The sequence below is a fragment of the Orbicella faveolata genome, unplaced genomic scaffold (assembly GCF_042242905.1).
Source record: "Orbicella faveolata isolate gen_17 unplaced genomic scaffold, um_ofav_v1 contig_1, whole genome shotgun sequence".
In the NCBI taxonomy this organism is placed as follows: domain Eukaryota; kingdom Metazoa; phylum Cnidaria; class Anthozoa; order Scleractinia; family Merulinidae; genus Orbicella; species Orbicella faveolata.
The window spans coordinates 3965001-3984392 of NW_028301536.1; the positions used below are offsets into that span (position 1 = coordinate 3965001).

The 19392-nt window shown below is 37.2% G+C and overlaps 1 protein-coding gene across 1 annotated transcript; it reads left to right on the plus strand.

Annotated features, from left to right (window-relative positions):
* Positions 1-10673: 10673 nt before the first annotated feature.
* Positions 10674-12504, plus strand: LOC110052537 (homeobox protein HMX3-like). The gene is made up of 2 exons (XM_020758665.2): positions 10674-11088; positions 11236-12504. The coding sequence occupies exons 1-2, from the start codon at positions 10845-10847 to the stop codon at positions 11697-11699; spliced, it is 708 nt and encodes a 235-aa protein (XP_020614324.1). The 5' UTR covers positions 10674-10844; the 3' UTR covers positions 11700-12504.
* Positions 12505-19392: the final 6888 nt, after the last annotated feature.

Here is a 19392-nt window from a genome sequence, read left to right on the forward strand (position 1 = left end):
CACTTTCCAAAAAGTAGATTTTGATGGGTCAATGTAACCACTCATATCGGTTGATGCCAAACTCATGGTATCAAAATGACTGCCCAACCATTAGCGATCATGTTGCTGGTAATATTGTGGCACAATAGTTTACCATAGCAGCAATATGACCGGAAATCCCCCCTTAATTTTAGCCTTAAGCTCTTATAACTCAAAAACGAGCTCGGTGACCCCCATTTTTTTATTATCGAATATTTTGATAAGCATGATAAGATACAACTTTTTGTAAAGTTTAAATAAGTTCTATGGGGTAGGTTCAGAGCCACCTTAACATATCGAAACTTTTAAGGTGGCTCTGAACCTACTCCACAGAATTTTTTAACTCTGCAAAAAGTTGCATCCTATCATGTTAATCACAATTCGATAATAAAAAAGTGGGGGTCACCAAGCTCGTTTTGGAGTTATAAGGGCTTAAAGCTAAACTAAAGGGTGGTTTTAGCAGGTCATATTGTTGCTATGGTAACCTGTTATTAAAGAAAAGATGACCGCAACTGGCTTACCAATGATTGGGCATCATTTGTTGAACAGTGTTAGTATTCATCCTTCAGAGTGTAGCTGTTAGAAAAGTGCTGGAAACTTTTGCCAGCCTCTTTGTTTACTGCAGTTACCCATTGGCCCATCCTTTTTTCCACGTGCTTTCCAATGCAGGTAACTTTTAAAATCTCTTTGATGTTTAGTGAACGGATTCGAGGCTTTCAGTAAACGCACCCTAGGCTTTGCAATTGTTGGTGGTCCTTTTTTGCGCCGTCAACCATTGAGCTGTGACTCGCGGTCGGTCTCGTTTTCCTTAGAGCTCTAAATGAAAGGAATTTATCATGACCAACGTTCTCGTTGAGACGGGAACTATAATTTGACAAGAAACATTTTTTTTTAATGTTAGGTCGTTTGCTAGTTGATAGCTTCTAGTTTTGCAATTTGATAAAGTGCCGCTTCTTCATAAACTGGAACCAGTTCTTTTGAAGCCGCACGCCTTTCACTCATATTTTTGGTTGCCGCTCTTAAGCTTTTCAATAGTGAACTCCTGAACGTCCTATTTTATACACGATGCTTTGTTTCGACTTCGGTTCAGCTCAAACTTGTAAGAGCTTTGTTTGTGTGAAGCACTCGAAAATTATAACCTCTGGACAACCTGCACTGAATGTTAAAAAGAGTTCTGACTGACTCATTCCACTCAAGTCTATAACCCAGCACTAACTAGCTTATAAGTATAGCCATGAGATGGTGAATTTTTCCTGTTCATGAAAGCATGAATGCAATTTAACCTTCGCAAACGGTTAAGTGTATACATTTACCCCTCGAAAAAAGTATTAACATCGTTAAAATTAAATTGAAAATATTTCAAATATTTCAATAGTATATTTCAATAATAGGATGTTTCAATATTTTCTTATAAGTCGTGCTTTTTCCAGTAGTGGCCTATCCCGATGTTTTGGATGTTTTTCTAGTCCATACAGGTTGCCCTCAGCATTTTTGTCAGGTTGCCTCAACACGTCTCTAGTATCCATTTATACCCTGGGTGGAGAGAGGCACTGTGAGAGTAAAGTGTCTTGCTCAAGAACACAACACAGTGACCCCGGCCAGGGCACGAACCTGAACCGTTCAACCCCTATTCAAAAGCGCTTCCCTATTGTGTGCACGGATCTACAAATGACTCGACCATGATGAAAAGAAGCTCTTTTTATTAGCAAATAGGTTGCAATTTTTCAGCAAACTGTTATTGACCGGTATATGCCACTGAAGGCAACATGAATTTTTCATTGTCTCTGTTCATGGTAAGAGAATTGCCTGATGGATTTTTTCTTTCTCTTTTGTTTCATACTTTGCTTAAAAATCTTTGCTCTTGACTTCGATACCGGCAGTTAATTTTGCTTACTAAAGCAAATCCAAATTATATTGCTCTGTTAAATGCAGTCGTATCATTTTCAGGCACCTTTCCTTCTTTTAGCCTCGACTAAACCAAACCATGTACCAGTGGTATTTGATATTACATTCCACCTGTCAAATGGAATTTTTTTATGAAAAGTAAATATTCTACGTGAAAGTGCATGCGAGCCTAATTGAGTGAAATACTTGGAAAATAGGTTATTGATTGTTTTTCGTTTTTTTTTTATGGATGACTTGGCCCAAGGAATGGATTCCTTTTGGGCGCGGTTTATAACTGGACGAATTTTCAGTTTTATCAGTCATTCTAATCTGTTTTACTGTAATGAATACGACGATTGGACAAGCAATCATTCCTACTTGATTTCAGAACTTATTTCACGTACCTGCATCTATTCACTTTTAAAACTGATATTTACTGTTTTATCTCCACTTTTCATTTTTAAAAAGCACTTGAAAATTATAACCTCTGGACAACTTGTGAAAAAGAGTTCTGATTGACTCATTCCACTTAACCCCAGCACTAACTAACTTATAAATATAGCTATGAGATTTTTAGTTCTTTCTGTTCATGAATGCATGTATGCCATAAAACCCCTGTAAATTGTTAAGTATACACATTTATCCCTTGTTAAAAGGCGTGACCATAGTAAAACTAAGAATTGAAAATATGAATTTTTGAAAATGATATCCTCCTATAAACGTAATTTAATTTTATTTGAGTGTTAATTTTCCTATGAATTGTGGTTTGTTTTTTCACTAGTGTCCTATCCCGATTTGCGCAGCTGGATGTTTTTCTAGTCCATAACAGGTTACCCTCTGCATTTTTGTCAGGTTGCCCTAACACTTGACTGGTATCTATTCATACACCTGGGTGGAGAGAGGCACCTTTGAGAACAAAGTGTCTTGCCTAAGAACACAAGGCAATGTCCCCGGTCATGGAACGAACCCGGACCGCTTGATCTGTATGGCAACACGCTTCGCTATTTAATTTGCACATGGATATAAACACGATTCGTCCGGTTCCCATGATGAAAATGAGGCTCTTTAGTAGTGGAATTGTTTGGTAAGAATGTCATTGACCGGTATGCCTCTGAAGACAACATGAATTTTTCATTGTCTTTCAGTTCACTGTGGGTGATTTGCCTAATGAATTTTTCCTTTCCTTTTTATTTTATATTTCGCCTCAAAATCTTTGCTGTTGATGAAAATACCCGTGCGCGAAGTTAACTTTTTTTTTTTTTTTTTTTTTTTTTTTGCTACAGTGGATCCCATTACAATCGAATCGTTTTCAGGCACCTTTCCTTTTTTCAGCTTCGACTAAACCAAACCAGGTACCAGTGGTACTTGATATCACATTCCACCTGTCAAGTGGAATTCGTTTATGAAAAGTAAATATTTTAAGTGAAAGTGCATTCGAGACTAATTGAGTGAAATACTTGGAAAATAGGTTATTGATTGTTTTCTTTTTTTATGTATGACTTGACCCAAGAAAATGGATTCCTCTTGGGCTCGGTAATTAACCATGCTAACTGGGTGAATTTTCAATTTTATGAGTCATTCCAAACACTGAATATAACGATTGGGAAAGCCATCATGTCTAATGGTTTTCAGAACTTATCTCACGTTCCTATGCATTTATCTACTTCTAACAACTAAAACCTTTCTTTACTTTTTATATCTTCACTTTTCATTTTCGATAATATGGTATGTTAATTGTGCACTGGCTTTTTATATGTAGGTCTGAGTTGTTTTTGACTTAGGTCAGGTGAAGGAAAGATTTGAAATTTATTTACAAATAAACCAACGCAGTGTCATTCCTAGCCTTGGAACTTAACTGATGTTGGTCTAAAGTTTGTAAGAGTGGTTACCTGCTAGTTAGAAATGGCATCGAAGTGTGTGCGGAGAAGCAGACGAGGTTTTGTAGCAAAATATGTTCTGAAAAAAGATATTTCGATGATACTTCGTTTTCAATCTGAACTTCGTCAAGTTTTAATATAGGTGCTTACAAACATGCCCCAAAAATAGAACATACGGGGGATAAAGGTTTGCCCCGCTCCTAATAATAAATAATGGTAATAGGACTGAGTGGAGTCCAATTCGGTCTGTAATCATACGAGTGATTAACAAAATCGGACGACCGCGAAGCATAACAATTACAATTTCCCACAAAAGTAAAAGTTTCATTTGATAAAGAACTTTTTATTGTCATTTTAAATAACATAATTATAAAATATGGAGAACAGCTCGCAAAATGGCTGTCAAGTCTCTTTCAAAACAGTCACCAGAGACTAAACCTCCACAGTTTTACAAAGTCAGTCTCAGTCAGTGGTTACTATAGTGATTATAATCAATGTTGTGATTGGTGGATTTAGTGGAGAGGACTTAAAATGATTGGCTTATGTAACTGTCCGATTACAGGTGTCCGATTACAGCCAACTGTCCGATTAATTAGAGCAAAATAGAGCAGTTTATGCACCAATCACATTTGAGGAAATTATAATTATTATGATTATAGTAATAATAATAATAATCAGTAAAAATAATAATAACAATCAGTAAAAATAATAAATATAATAATAATAATGATAATGATGATAATGATGATGATGATGATGATGATAAAAATCTTATATGAGGAAGCGCCCGTCACGTAAACACGTGATTTTCAGAGAGGACTTCCATGAAGTAAAAAGTACGAAACAAATGTGCGAAAAAAAAGAAACAAAATGAAATTAATAAAACGGTACAAGATTAATAGAGATTTAAAAATTTACATATTCACAGAGAGCTTAAAAGAAGTGAATAGCTTTTTGAAAGTTGTTAACATTTACGTTTTTCTTGAATGCTCTTGTTAATTTTTTTTTTCAAAAACTGAAATCAGTTAGAAAACCTGGTTACGTTACATAACGTTGGACAGGCTGAAATTTTCCATTGGAATCGACCAGTCACTATGGTAACGGATTGCTTCTGTCGGTCAGCTACAATTTAATTTCAGTGCAGATCATATATCCTATTTCTAAAATCATTCTTTAGCGTTATAAATCCGTACACGTACATAAAACAAATGATAATGCGGCCGGTGCATAAAGTTGAAAACAAAATATCATGCGACATCAACTGATGAAAAAGGAACTTTGGATCAAGGCGGACCCGATCATACTCGGCGCTGACTCAAGGCTAAACAAATGATATCAACGTCAGGAGTACAACACTGGGACTCTTCTGTTTAAAAAAATATGATGTCACAATCTTTATTTTGCTCGCAAAATCTTTGTTCCGTTGAACACGGTAATAAACATCGAGTGAGGTGTGGCTGTCACAGATAAGTCTCGATTTTGATAGATCGTGATAATTCGTGTTGCACATGAAAACGGTTGGGTCAACCTTTTTCATGTAAAAACTGAGATGTATGACTACATTCAGATATTATCTGATCGAAGCATAGACCCATACCTTCAATAATTATTGTTTGTTGTTATCATATCAAAACCGGTGGAAAAGAGTTTCTAATTATCAGGCGTTGTCAGTTACTGCCAAATCTCTTTTAATCCGTATTTTCTCCAAACGCTCCACTTGGTTATCACAACCATGAATAATCAGGTGCCGATTTTGCTCTGGCTCTTCGTTGTATCTATTTTAAACTTTATTAAGGCTTGGAAAATTATCTCGTTTGTGGCTACCTCATCTTCGGAAGGTAATTCCATGTATTCACTATTTCGGCTATATATTTGAAAGCGGACATTGGAAATTGAATATAAAATAAAATCGCTACTTCAATGCAATCTACCCGAGATATAAATAAAGTTTCTCAACTGATAGTCGAGATTGAGCAGTTTCCTGTTACAGATACATTTGTTGAACCTAATCAGCGATCATATCAAGTGCAATCAGAGTTCAGTTGCAGTCAGGAAATCCAGTGAAGGCTTTTCTGATTATATACAATCTGTTCATTTTCGCGTTAAGAACTATATTTTTAAATGAACATATGCCACCTCCAATCGTATTAAGTGAACTTTTGAACGATTCAACATTGTAAATTATGAAACCTTACAAATACAATTTGGCATCTTGAAAAGGAAAAGTCAATTATTGACTGTTGATGAGAAAAAAGGCATAAATTCATGCTGCGTCATTAGCATCGATGAAAGCAAGAAATGAAAGCGACCTTACAATACCAGCCTCTTTGTCAGCAATTGATCGTTAAATCGACCAAAACAAACATGACATAGCAAAACCGGTTTTGCAGTGGCAAAGGATGACTGGGAAGGGCGATCAAAATTTCATTTCTCCGAACGCTATTTTCAAGTAGAGCCATGAGAACACATATATCATCAACTATTGGATATTATACTACTCTAGCCAATATTCTCAGAAATAGCTTTAGAAGAAATGCATCACGGAGAGAGTTAGCGCTGGACTGGGCAAATTTTCACCTTAATTTATACATCACCAACCTTAGCAAACGCTCTGCAAAGAATGTTAGAGGTTTTGGTCATATTTCAATTAATATTTCACTAAGGACTGCTTACCAAAACGTAACAGAATTGGTATTTATTTAATTTCTTCTCGGGCTCAAGCGCGCAGTTTAAAAAGTTTGTTTGTATCATTGCTCTGGGCACCTCAACTTTAGTTCTTTTGTTTAAGGCCTTCTAAGCATAAGAATAGCACTTGAGTTGCCTTAGACGTGTTTAGATCTTTTGTCGCCTCTTTGGTCACCCATTCACCACGGCGATTAATTTCTCTTAAGCGATGTTGGCTTTTGATTCGCATTGGATGGGAGGAGCTAACAAAGTGGTCTGCATCCTGTTATGTGTTTATTGAAATCCTTTCTTTAAGTCTCTAAGTGCTATAAAAATTCATACTACTGAACCTTAAAGCGACTGGAGCAGACAGCGGTCGAGACGAAGAAGTAGAAAATTGCTTTTAACTTTCGATATGAGTGGGGGTTAACCATGGTTCGTTTCTAGTACCAACATGGAATTGCGAGCCATCGTCAGAAGATTTAGATTGGGAATATATGAGACACGGATTAATAAAAACACTACGTGATGAGCCGTTAGCTGCCTAATGGCGCTAGGAAACATATAAACGAAACTCCTAATTGCCTTGACATTGTTCGTCTAACGTTCTTAATGGAATCTTAATCGTATATTCACTAAAAGTATTACTCGGTGAAAGAGTACTGTAAACAAAAACCCTCAATAACAATAAACGCTAGGATTCCAAGTAGAAAAACCCGCAAGAATATCATCAAGCATTAAAATGCTTTCTCTTTCATATGGAAGGGCCAATATATGCCTTGTTTTGACTCTACGTTCGATTTGCCTCATGTCATCACATATTCATGGTTTGCCTCGGGGGCCTTTCTCAACTCCAAACAAAGACCTACCAAACAAAGACGAGGACAAAACGATCGAAATAAAGCCTGCTGAGTGTTAATTGCTTTCCATTTTAAGCTTGAATGTTGACGAAATTTGACTGTGTATGTTAGATAATTTGAATACTTGCCTTTGTTGTCCAATTTAGAGCAACTATAAACAAACGAAACCTGACTTTTCACTTTGATTTTGTCCTCTGTCTCTTCATTTCTTTTTCCTTCTGTGATTGCGTGAGGACAGCAGCTGAAAGGGCCACCAACTTTCACCACTTTACAAATCACCTCTTTTAAAATATTAATATCGTGAAAGGTTTTCAACAATACTTGTCAAAACAAGCCCTCCAGGCAAGACAAGGCCATGCTCAGGTTTTGACTTGACTGAAATTTATGTATCGCCTTGGCTTATTGTAAAATGGATGAAATATGGCACACTATAGTTTTATGAGTGCACGTTCGGCTATTGGGCCATTCGAAATCCCCAGGATTAAGAATACACTTGCTGTAAATTGCTATTAATTGAAGAGTTTAGTCAATTGCAAAAGAGTTGAAGCGAACAATTGCTTCCGTAGCTAAGAAATAACACGTTTTTATGTGGCACGCTGAGGCCGGCTGAGCTATAGGCATCAAGCACAAAAGGGCGACACTTTGCTCAAAGTGTTTGTTCGGTAAAACGCCAAGAATCAAAATATAGATTGCTCAGTGGATGTAGGCTTTGTCCCAGCTTGCCAAAAAAACCAGGCGATTTATTTTGTGTTTAGTTATATTTGGGGTGGAGCGCAAGGCAATATTAAAGGATAGGAGTTTTAAACGCCAGGCGATAAAACCAATGTTGTTATCTTTTGTGTGCTATAGAAAGTTGGCGCCTGGGCTCTGTCGGTAATGACGGCTGATTTGCAATAAAATTATTCGAAATGATAAAAATGTGTCGAGCAAGCCATTAATCATAACGTCCAGACATTTGCATGTGTCACCACGTCGAGTATGCGAAATAACAAGTTATGTCTTCCTCTCGTTCAAATCTCTTCTATCAAAATAAGGAGATTTCTCTACAGACACGAATTAAAATCTGTCACTTGCTGTGATATGAACGCCAGCAAAGCTAAAACCACTTTTATTTTCAATTTAAAAAACTTAAAGCGAAGACACAACTTCAATTCATTTCCGTTCAAAATTCTTAACAAGACTGGCATTATAAATTTCGCTAAAAGTTCGTAGATCTTGTCCAAAGATTGGTATGTCTAAAGCATTTGGCGAGATCCTGACTTTAATAAGAAACATAAAAACCGCCATTTCTGTCCAGCTCTTCTTTTAAAGTGGGTAAAAGGAACAAACTTTCATCACTGAAAGGCATAGTCAAACGTCATTTGCAATTAATCTGATTGCTGTAAAAGCCCACAAAAGAGTCGTAAACTGACCGTAAACTGACCGTAAAACCAACCGTTTACAGCACCTTGTTCAGACCACTAAAAACCTATTAACTGATGTATTTGTTGATATTCATTTTAGCCCCTCCTTTTGTAAATATATTTCTCGATAGTCCAAATTGACTGAGATGAGACAAGGAAATATTTATTCGGTAACAAGACGTCCTCTGGGCAGAAGTTTTTATTGGCATTCTCGCGGCCTTAGACGCGACTGAATACATGTTGCTAGCGCAAATGCTTGTACAATGTCAATTTGCGAGCTTTTTGAAAGGAATTGTTTTTGAAGCTTAAGTCGATTCATGTCTAATGGTTTCGGATTTAGGAGGCAGAAGCTTTGAATGAATATCCAAACAAATTTGCAAATTATGAAATGTCACTTTCTATCCAAGTCCTCGGAAATTTTATTCATTTGTCTGATGAAACCTTCAAGGTGTATTTTCGTTTTAAATCAATTTCCTTTCTTCTTTGGTGTCACGAAATGTTATAAATGACGGAAAATTCGCGAATGGCCTGCTAAGTGTTAGCTGATTGCGCGTTGATAGATTTTGAAACAAAAGCGAAGTCGATTTCGAAGTATTTCACTAAGCATGGCGTGAGATTATCCTCCTTTTAAGAAAGTACATTTTTAATACAGCCTTATGTGACTATAAATATCATCGAGCGATAGCCACTCTAAGACTCGACCTAAATGGTCTTAAGATTATTTTCCATTGTTTACCCTTTCATTTATCTATGAAAAGGAAAGAATTACATAATAATATTGGATCTTCTCAAGCGCAGATCGGGTTTTTATTACTCAAATACTGTTAAAGGGATTGTCATTTATTCCTTTCGCTATTGAAAGCCATTGAATTTCCACGTTCAAGGGTTAAAGAAAGGGATTAACTACAGGCTGTAAAACGGTGCAAACGACTTCGAACTATCGTTGAGAAATGAATTTCCTTAGCCTCTGTTGAAATCGCTCATATTTTTTCTATTTTAAGTTTGGCAGGTTGGAGCATTGATCAGTGTCAGCTTTGAATTGCTGTTTGAGATCTTCAATCTTCAATTCATCAATCATGTCACTTCTTCTGTCAAGAAATAAAGACTTAATATCTCTTAGGCGAAACAAGTTGCTCCAAAATACAATCACCAATTGCGTTTCACTTCATTAGCATCTCATGAAATTTTCCAGCTGTGTTCACTTAGGCCAATCATCCAGTCATCAAAATCGTTTGAGTGGAAACAACCTCAAATGGCAGAAAACCATTAGCAGTCCTTCATAAGATTCTTTTCTCGACGCTCTTTATCACCTCCTTTCACTCTTATCGCCTGAAACTCTCGTTAAAAGCTCCCTGATGCTCTTAATTATTTTATGCCTTATCGCTCGCATCTTTTCAACAGAACGCGTTATGTAAATTTAAACTGCCAAGCCGCACGTTGCGGCATTATTTAACACGAGCCAGAATTCGCTGATGGACTCTTGAAGCTTTCTAAAAAAAGCATCTTGTAGCGTTGTTTGCGTTTTGAGTTTTGGAGGAAGTCTGATACACTGCTCTGGGGCGTGATGACTGAATGTTTGTTTTCAGTAGGCGTGAAGCCAATCAAATCCTTAACCGCACGACTAAACGCTGCGTTTATGACATGGAGCAACAAATGGTCCACTTTAACTAAGAATACCTTTAAAAGAAAAGCTTTTCATGATTGTAGTTCGACACCAAGGAGGTAATTGACGAATTGTTATCCCTCAGCCAATTGAAAAAGACAAAACATGAACGCTTTTAGAATGACAACGTGTCTTGAACTAATTGATAGCGGCCAAAAGCCAATCACAAACAACGCTTATCAGTTTTCCTGGGTTTTTGTATAGGAGGGGGAGGAGGTGATTATTCGTGCTTTCTCGTGGTTCCATTAGTCCTCACCTCTAACCAATCACAGACGCGCATTTACATGTCAGCCGTTTAACAAGTTTGACGTTTTTATTCCCGATCATTATCACTGACTTAAATTGTCGCCTCGCATGCCCCAATGCATTCAGCCCGACACAAACGATCTTTGTTTGCCATTTCTTAAGCTACAGAAATTACTACAACTTCAGTCTCAAATAAGATTCGCTGAGACCTCTTTACGCGCAGCTAGGCATGGAGGAGAAAGCGAGATCGAACCCCTTCTCGATTTCCAATATCCTCAACAACGGCAGCTCAAGAGAGACTAGCAGGAAAGACACGGATAACACAAGTGACGCGGGAGGAACTATAGATAGACAGCGCTCAGAATTTACAAGAAAACAAGGTTGCGAAATCTACCGGCCTGATGCAAGCCCCTTAGAGCTCGACAGAAGAGTAGAATATGACTTTGAAGACTGGAGTAGAACGTCTGTTGAAGGTTAGTACCTCACAACATGTGCGCTTCCGGTTACTGAGTTGTAAATGGTATAATATAAAGCAAAAGGAGTCGCGCTGTTGTGCTCAAACCAAGATGGGCCAAATTTTCTATCCACCGTCTAAAATATTTAACACTTGTCTCTCACAGACTCCATAGAAAAAGACGATCAATCGCCGGAGGGCGACAGGAAAGATGTCAACAAGAAACGAAGGAAGAAGAAAACAAGAACGGTGTTCTCTCGAAGTCAGGTCTATCAACTGGAGTCTACTTTCGACATGAAGAGGTATCTCTCCTCGTCCGAACGCGCCGGTTTGGCAGCGCAACTTCACCTGACAGAGACACAAGTTAAGATTTGGTTCCAAAACCGACGGAACAAGTGGAAAAGACAACTGGCTGCCGAGATGGAGGCCGCCAGCTTAGCTCAGGCTAGTCACCAGAGAATGGTACGGGTTCCAATTCTGTACAGAGAACAGAGCCGTCCTAGCGAAATAACCCCTCATGCTCCTTATTCGTTTTATCATCCATCGTACCCCGGAATGCAGTACCCACAACACTACTCGCAATTTTTGCCTCCTCATCTAAGAGCGCCGCCGATGTCGTCCCTGTTATAACAACGAGTTGCTGGAGAGAAGAACAATGACGTAGTCGTGACTACTCGCTTTCCACAGCCAAATAAACACTCAACCGTGGACTTAAAAAAGCCTCGTGCTAACATTTTAGAGCTCAAAACATTTTACCTCAAAATCTAGACAAGTCAAATATCTAACGGGAATCACTTGTTTTGATACCTGAAAGTAATATCAGTCGTAACTCTAGGATATCTAACGGGAATGTGTTCAGTGACCAAAATGTGACAGTGGCGTGATGATGGCCGACGTTTGGTAAGGAAATTTTGAGCATTAGTATTTCCCATTCCTTGCCTACTTTAGTAGTACGTCTTTACATACTCACAAGCTGGGATGGTTGATTTAGGTTGTAAAGGACTCTGCAGTGTTTACAGTTGTTATTTACACCTATTTATACAACACTGAAATCGATTAGGGCTAAGAGATGAACCACTTTATATGCTGCACGTAATATTTAACCCTAAGTTACGATCGAGCGACCTCTATATTTTATTTTCGATCATCTGTGTGGGGATGAAATTTTGCAAAGTGAAACCCGATTTTCATAAATTTGTTCGAATTCGTCGTATTCCCAAAACTTCCAGTGTAATTACGAGGTGAAACAAGAGATGAAGAGGAACCATTAACGAAAGACAGCTTTCAACTGAAGATGCTTGTATGATTGATTATGCCAAACTCACGAGGATAAAAAGAAAAACGATTAGTGAATTTAGAGTTTTTGGTCCAAATTGTAAAATATGTCTTAAACTGTAGTCAAATATTTACAATAAAAGAAAGAGTTTGTAAATTACACGCCACAACAGAGTGCCCTGCCTTTCAAACGCTGCCAATTTAAAACAAGTATCACGGTCGTTCATAGCTTTGTTTTTTCTCAAAAGATATCATTTCTCAATATAAATTAATCATATTCAATGAAAGCCGGAGCGCGAGAAAATGTCATGGCTGTCGAGGAAAGGTTTCTGGCTGCTCACTTAAAAGGAAGCTACTTGATGAACGATCTCGACGCCTCGAAAGTGTTAATGAATTACTTCACCCCCCAGTAAAACTTAATTATTCCTTTTATTGGGCTTTCGAAAGGTGAGAAAATGGTGTTGAGGCACTATTCACAAAGGAGTTATGGATTTTCCATGACAAAGAGCGTAGTACTGATTCGTAATCGTTATCAGGAATTTGTGAAAAGGCCGGAGAGCTTTTCGCTCATTAATGTTTTTATCTTCAGATAAAAGAGAAAAAAGCCTTTATCAGGCTAGCTAAAGAGTGAGCGAAGGTTGAGCGACAATATATCTTAGGATAACGGCACTCTTATAATTTCCCGATTAAAACAAATAATACAGTTTATTGAGTTTTGGACCCAGTGAAGGGGCTACCTCAGACGAGAAATGGTTTAAGGCTGAATTTCCGTTCGGTTTGGCAAACGTGAGCCCAATTTTCACGCGTCTTTGTCACATTATATTAACATCACTGAATTCACATTTAAAAGCGATTTACTTTTCGAAACCGCATGGCATTTTAAACAGGTGAACCTTAGCTGTAAGAAAGTCACTGGTACCGGAGTGGGTCACGGTAGTGTTTAGTCAGAACTGACGCATTGGTTGGAATATACGAACAAATTTATACAGGGGGAGCTAAATAAATAAAGAAAAAATATATGGGTGCCGACACAAATTGTAAATCTTGGATGGAAAACTCGAAAATGGAATTGTGAAAAACAGGGAAATTTGTCTATCAGGCAATCTCATGCAATGAACAAAGACAATTAAATATTCATGGTAAAAGTGATGTTTAAGACAAAATTTTAATGGTATCATTATTCACTTGGGCAAGATCCAAGCTCACGGCATCAACCTAACAGTCTGCAAGCCTGCAGTGCTGAAGCAACGAGACGAGGTTATGCGGCGGCAGTGCAAAGTTAAAAGTTTGTTTGCTCGTGTTATAACAATTCAAGTGTTCACGCGAGGCGGATATTGGACCGTTTTGCCCTCAATGGAAGCCATGAATAAATAACAACCGCAATTTGGCATTGAACTACTTGCTTATCGTTAGTGAAACAGGAAATTTTAGGTTAATGGAAAACATTTGCCTGTGCCAAGATATTTTTTAAAACCAGTGGAGTACACATTTGAGTGCTAAGATTAGTTCAGGCGATAAGTTGGTAACCCGCTGCCTGTGTTAAACGAATTGCTTTTAGTGTCGATTAAACGCAGACTAAATGAGGATGCTTGCACGTGTTATAAATCCACTACCAAACGGTCGAAAGCCTGCTTTTGTAAGGGAAGAGCTACCAGGGTAAGCGAGACGATAGGCAGTCATTAAGATACAAAAGAACAACCAACAATGGAAGTGGCGCGTGAAATAAAGACATCAAATTTGTTGACTTAAACTTCTTTGCAATTCGACAACAAAGACATTGAGCGATGTGCTGCCAAACACAGTAAAATTAATAAGATGGGGCTAGTTTAGAAGTTTACAAAATTCCCAAAGCAGTCAGTTTGAATTATGTTCGCTGCGTCAAAATAAAATGCAGAGGGCTGGATTGTTTATAATTAACGAATTGAAGACATTTTAAAACCTCCATGATTATTTTAAAACTTATTGATGTCAGCAGCTGCTCAGTATTCATAACTCAATCTTTTCGCAAAAACTAATTTCATTGACATGCAAACACGTGAAACGCTGCCAACTTTTAGACATAATGGCCAATTTTGCGTTCATGTGTCGAGGTTGGCGAAATTAAAAGGTTGAATTATAGGAGGAAGTGTAACAAGACAAAGAAAAGTGGGATATATCACTGACCTTGAAAGCGATGCGAACTTTTACCGCACTCTTAATAGTAGTAATATCTACGTGCTTATTATAACCACTTCTATTGTTTCACCTCTCGTTTTCTTAATTTAATACGTTATCTGAACATTTTCAGTTTTGTTTACAAGCGCAAACATCACGAAACCTATTAGCTGAAATTTGGAGTAAACGCAAGACTAGCCGTCGAGGAAATGGGGCAACAGTTTTCAGTAACTTGATGCTATAGTGTTGCGTAAATTGCTAAAAAGTAGAAAAATGATTAATTTTATTGAATTTAAATTATCCCTTTTCAATTTTTTGTGGTCATTTGCCAGCAGGGAAGCATACTGATAAGCCTGATAACAAAGCGATAAAGCATACGTAAGAGCAAAGCAATCAAATTTATATATTTATGGTTGCCTGGTGCAACCCTAAAAAAGAAAACACCAGTTTGAACGAGTAAGAAGAGACAAATACACAGCTTTTCTGAAAATCGTGATTTTCCGCTTTGGGGTTTCCAATTGTCTTTGTTGAATAGAATTTGAAGAGTACGTGAGACATAAATTTGAACAAGAGGAGTCTGTCTACAGCTACGTTGTTGCTATGCTATGAAAATAAGGCGTGTAAGTAATAAATAGATAATGGTTGACAGCTACCCCCAAATTCGTCTGTTCAGTAAAAAGTGGATGATTGTCTGATTAAAATATTGTCATTTCTCAGAGTCCTTTTTGTTATTGACTCGGGAAACGAGGAATATTTCCTTAAAGAGGTTGAAAGAGTCATTATCATGATTAAAACTTCCCACCAAGAAATCGGGCATATATATTCCGTAATGCACGTCTTCCGGTATATGCGGACGATACCAAGGGATAACTCCCTGAAGTGCTGGTTGATCAAGATAAGCTGATTCTCTATTACCAGACTTATTGTTCTGTAGAACTAATAGTGGGATTGCAGGTGGTCTTTTTCCGTTCACAATGGTATGTTAAATCATATCTTCCCTTTTCGTCGGACCTTTAGAATCTGCCTTGGATAATTAGGAGGTCTGAAAGCAAAATGCCCTCCAGTTGAGTTCAGATTATAGCCAATTGGAAATCATTTTATTTTCAGTTTCTATGTCGTTTCTGGGTGAACATCGTCACAACTGAGCACCAAATGTAAAACGAAATTATAAGTGAGACTTATTCCAAATACTCATATAGTGAAATAAACGCGTATTAAACGACTAAACTGAGCCCAGAATTAAGCTTCTTCAGGAAAGATTTAATCTTGGCAGAAGGAAGGAGATATTGTAATTTGTTGTTTTAAAGTTAATAGCCGAAAATAGAATTCAAATTACTTGCTTTTAACTCGCGAAGGAAACAGATATTTGCCATTTCAATGTTTATTGATAATGGTATTTTTCTCAGTCTGTCAGAGATGAAGGCATTTTTGCTCAAGCTGTTAAAAAAATGATGCACTGTAATAATATAATCTAGGAAGCTATCTTTACAAAGGATTACATATCACAAGAAATTTCAAAGAAATGCTGCTTAAACTTGAAAGATCCTCGACAAGAATTTTAATTCATTTCCTTCCTGATAGTCGTTAATCATTCTTAATTCTTATAATGGCTCCTTCCAAGTTGTCAAAATCTCAAATAAAACCATTATCGTCGATCTCTTACGGAAGGTCTCACTGAATATGTTTTTGAAGCTGTTTAAAATTCATTCTTTTTTAAGCAGCTAGTTTTGTAAGCCAGTCGGTGAAGTAGGTGGCACTTAAATTAAGTTGTTTCTCTTGCAGAAATGTCAGCAAATAAAAGCTTTTCACATTGTTCTGTTTGTAACTTATTTCCAGTATAACTAGTACTTTGTATCGCTGAAACAGTTAAAGTTTGTGTGCTCCGAATACTCAGTTGCTTGACAAAGAACATTTCGGTCAGCTTTAATTTTTAAAAGTATGATTTTTGCCCTGGTGAAAAGTGATTTGAAAATTAAAAATAATCGATGATTATCCGTGAGGCTAGAATCAACTCTTTTGGTTTGCCATGCATGGACAGTGATTTTGTTGCCGTCACCCTCGGTTAAGCGATAAGTAACGATAAATAATGTGCTGTATGAACTGTGTGAGCGTCGCTGTTCTCTGAACCATAACTTTAAATTCTCCGACTTCGTGGCCACCTTCTACGAGTATTAACTCGGCGCACACATTAAAAACAGAACGTGCTTAGTAGACCGTCAGAGCACTGTCTAAAACACCAGCATAAGTTGGCTTCAAGTTTGTGGACTTTCGAAACAAATATTTTATTATATAGACACAAGTGTTTTACTGGAAAATGCGCCATTCATAAAATTCATACGAAACCACATCCGGGACTCGAGTGGCGTATTTTTCATATCCTCACTAGTAAAGACATCGATGATTTCACTGATATCAATTTTGTCTCTTAAATTGTTCTTAAATTTGTTGGTGTATCATCGAAACATCTTCGTGTCTTCCTCGAAAGTCTTCGGCAATCTTCGGTAATCTTCAGCAATTTTTGGAAATTTTCGGAAAATTTTGGGCAAAGTTCGTGTGACCTTCGGACAAGTTTGGAGACTCTTCGGAAAACTTCGGAAAGTGGTCGGAAATCTTCGGAAAATCGTCAAAAACGCCGTCTTCAGTATGTCTATATAATACAAAGAACATTACACGTTAGCTGGAAGATATGAATTTGATGTTCTCGTGGCAAGAATATGAAATTCATATCTTCTCGTCACCGCGTAATATCCTCTATGTATTAATGAAACAGATCAATTGCACATTCTTGCAAGTCTTGTTTACAGAAAAGGGATAGAACGCGTGCATATTCATGGCATAACTCTTCAAGTTTTCTTTGAACCAGGATTGAGGAAATGGCCGGAAACTGGCCTTAGCCGGGGAGATGTTTATTACAGTAGGAAGATGTGACATGTAATAAATCTTAGTCTAAAGAGATGCTTATGCTGGTTTAAAAATTAAAACCGTAATTATCATTTTTTATGTTTACCTTAATTTATCTCTGGGCATATTCACTTGTCCGGAGAAGACTCGAATTTGACATGATAGAAACTCCGTTTCAAGAAGAGCAAAAGTAATATCATGTTATCCCAAGATTTTAAAGAAAAAATGTGCGTGAAAATTCTTAGCAAATTGGAATCTCATTCTTTTAGCGATCGGGGTAAACAATAAACAAGGGAAACTCACTTTTGCTCGCATTTGATGTAGTACATGTGTCACACAAGAGAATGTCAATTGACCTTGGCGAAAGTCACGGACACGACTACGTCCGTCTACCGCACCAATACTGGCTTCCTCTTTAGCACTTCAAAAAATCTGTTTGTTCTGAGGAGAGGACTTTTAGAGCAATAGATTCTTGTTTCGTTATCAATTTAACAAGCATTGAAATTATTTTATGTGTTAATATAACGTACTGATCTCGTCAACTGACTCTTTTTGAATCGTTTTTGAGTCGTAATCAAAATATCGGCCTAACGTGATATCCAACGCGAAGTTTTCCAACTGGGCTGAAGAAATAGCATTGTGTTTCACTGAATAATGATGTTTTTCAAGGCAAATGCAGAGGTGAGACTTTAAAGGGCGTGGGCTGATCTGTGACACTGAAGAATTTTGTATTTTCAAAGTCCAATATTTAACATCATTTGTAAATAACAGCTGAAGATATATTTTTTCCACTTTTCCATGATGTTTTTACTGTTGTTTTCGACGTCAAAGTTGCCAGTCCAAGTGAGATAGAATTCATTTGCCTTGTAATTATCAAAAGGATCTTGCTGCCTCAGGACGCTTTTCTAAACAAAATTAAAATTAACATTGTCATGAAGACAACCAATAGACAAATACATAAAAGGAAAAATGGTAACTGCTCGGGTGAAGGTTATTAATTTTAGTAGAACTTTACATTATTAAGGCTGGCTGAAACGACAAAATGTTTGATAGCCACAGTTTTGTTCCAAATCACCCAAAACACAACGACCGTTTCATAAGCCATTTAAGAAAAATACTTAAATCTTCCTTTAGCTTGTATAGGACACTACTTTAAATCTGGAGCTCTTTTCACATAGTTGTATTATGTAGGCGGTCTGTTTATTCCGTTGCCGTGCTGTGAACTATTCATGTAACTGTAAATGTTACTTATTTCCAGACCAAGAGCAATGTTTTCCTAGAAACAAGGAGATAGAAGCAAGTTTGAAAGTCGTTTCTAAAAAGATGCCGAGATGCTGAAAGTTTGGGAAAATTCGAAACAGCTTTTGAAACACTCCCCTAGGGGTCGTGTAATGTTTAATGCTTCCGCTCTCTCAAACGTCCACTTTTAGAATCACGAGAAAGTTTTTCCTTTTTTTCAGCTTGATGTTAAGGATTGTGATAAAAAAATATCTCTGCCTTATTTTCATTACAATGCGAACTTTATTCAATGCGGACCGTCCTCACGAACTCTTTAGACACGTTCATTGTTTATGACGTACGGTCCATGAAGATGTACCTTTGTTTAATTTTTTTTTTTTTTTTTTTGCAATGTTTCTTATAAGGAGTGATACGAAGCCCCTCCACGAGGAACAGATATTTTGGCAATCACGATCTAGTCCAATTTTCAAATTGTTTTATTTATCGTAGCGTGTCGTGCGGTAGAGAAGTCAACTTCTTTATGTTCGTGACCTTGGTAATATACACTTTTGCTGACTCACGAAGGGACAGCATTGTAAAGTGTCGATCTCCACTAGAAATATCTTTAATTTCTGACCATATATTTTTATTATTTCACTTAGTTATAAACGGATAGCTTTAATTTGCTGCCAATACGATTTCTTCAAAAATGAAACTTTAACTCTTTATATGAACCTGAGAAGATAAGTATATATTATATGCAAATTGTGCAAGC

Coding starts and splice junctions, on each gene's coding strand:
- LOC110052537 (XM_020758665.2), top strand. CDS start 10,845: ATGGAGGAGAAAGCGAGATCGAACCCCTTCTCGATTTCCAATATCCTC. Junction 11,089..11,235: donor GAGTAGAACGTCTGTTGAAG/GTTAGTACCTCA, acceptor TGTCTCTCACAG/ACTCCATAGAAAAAGACGAT.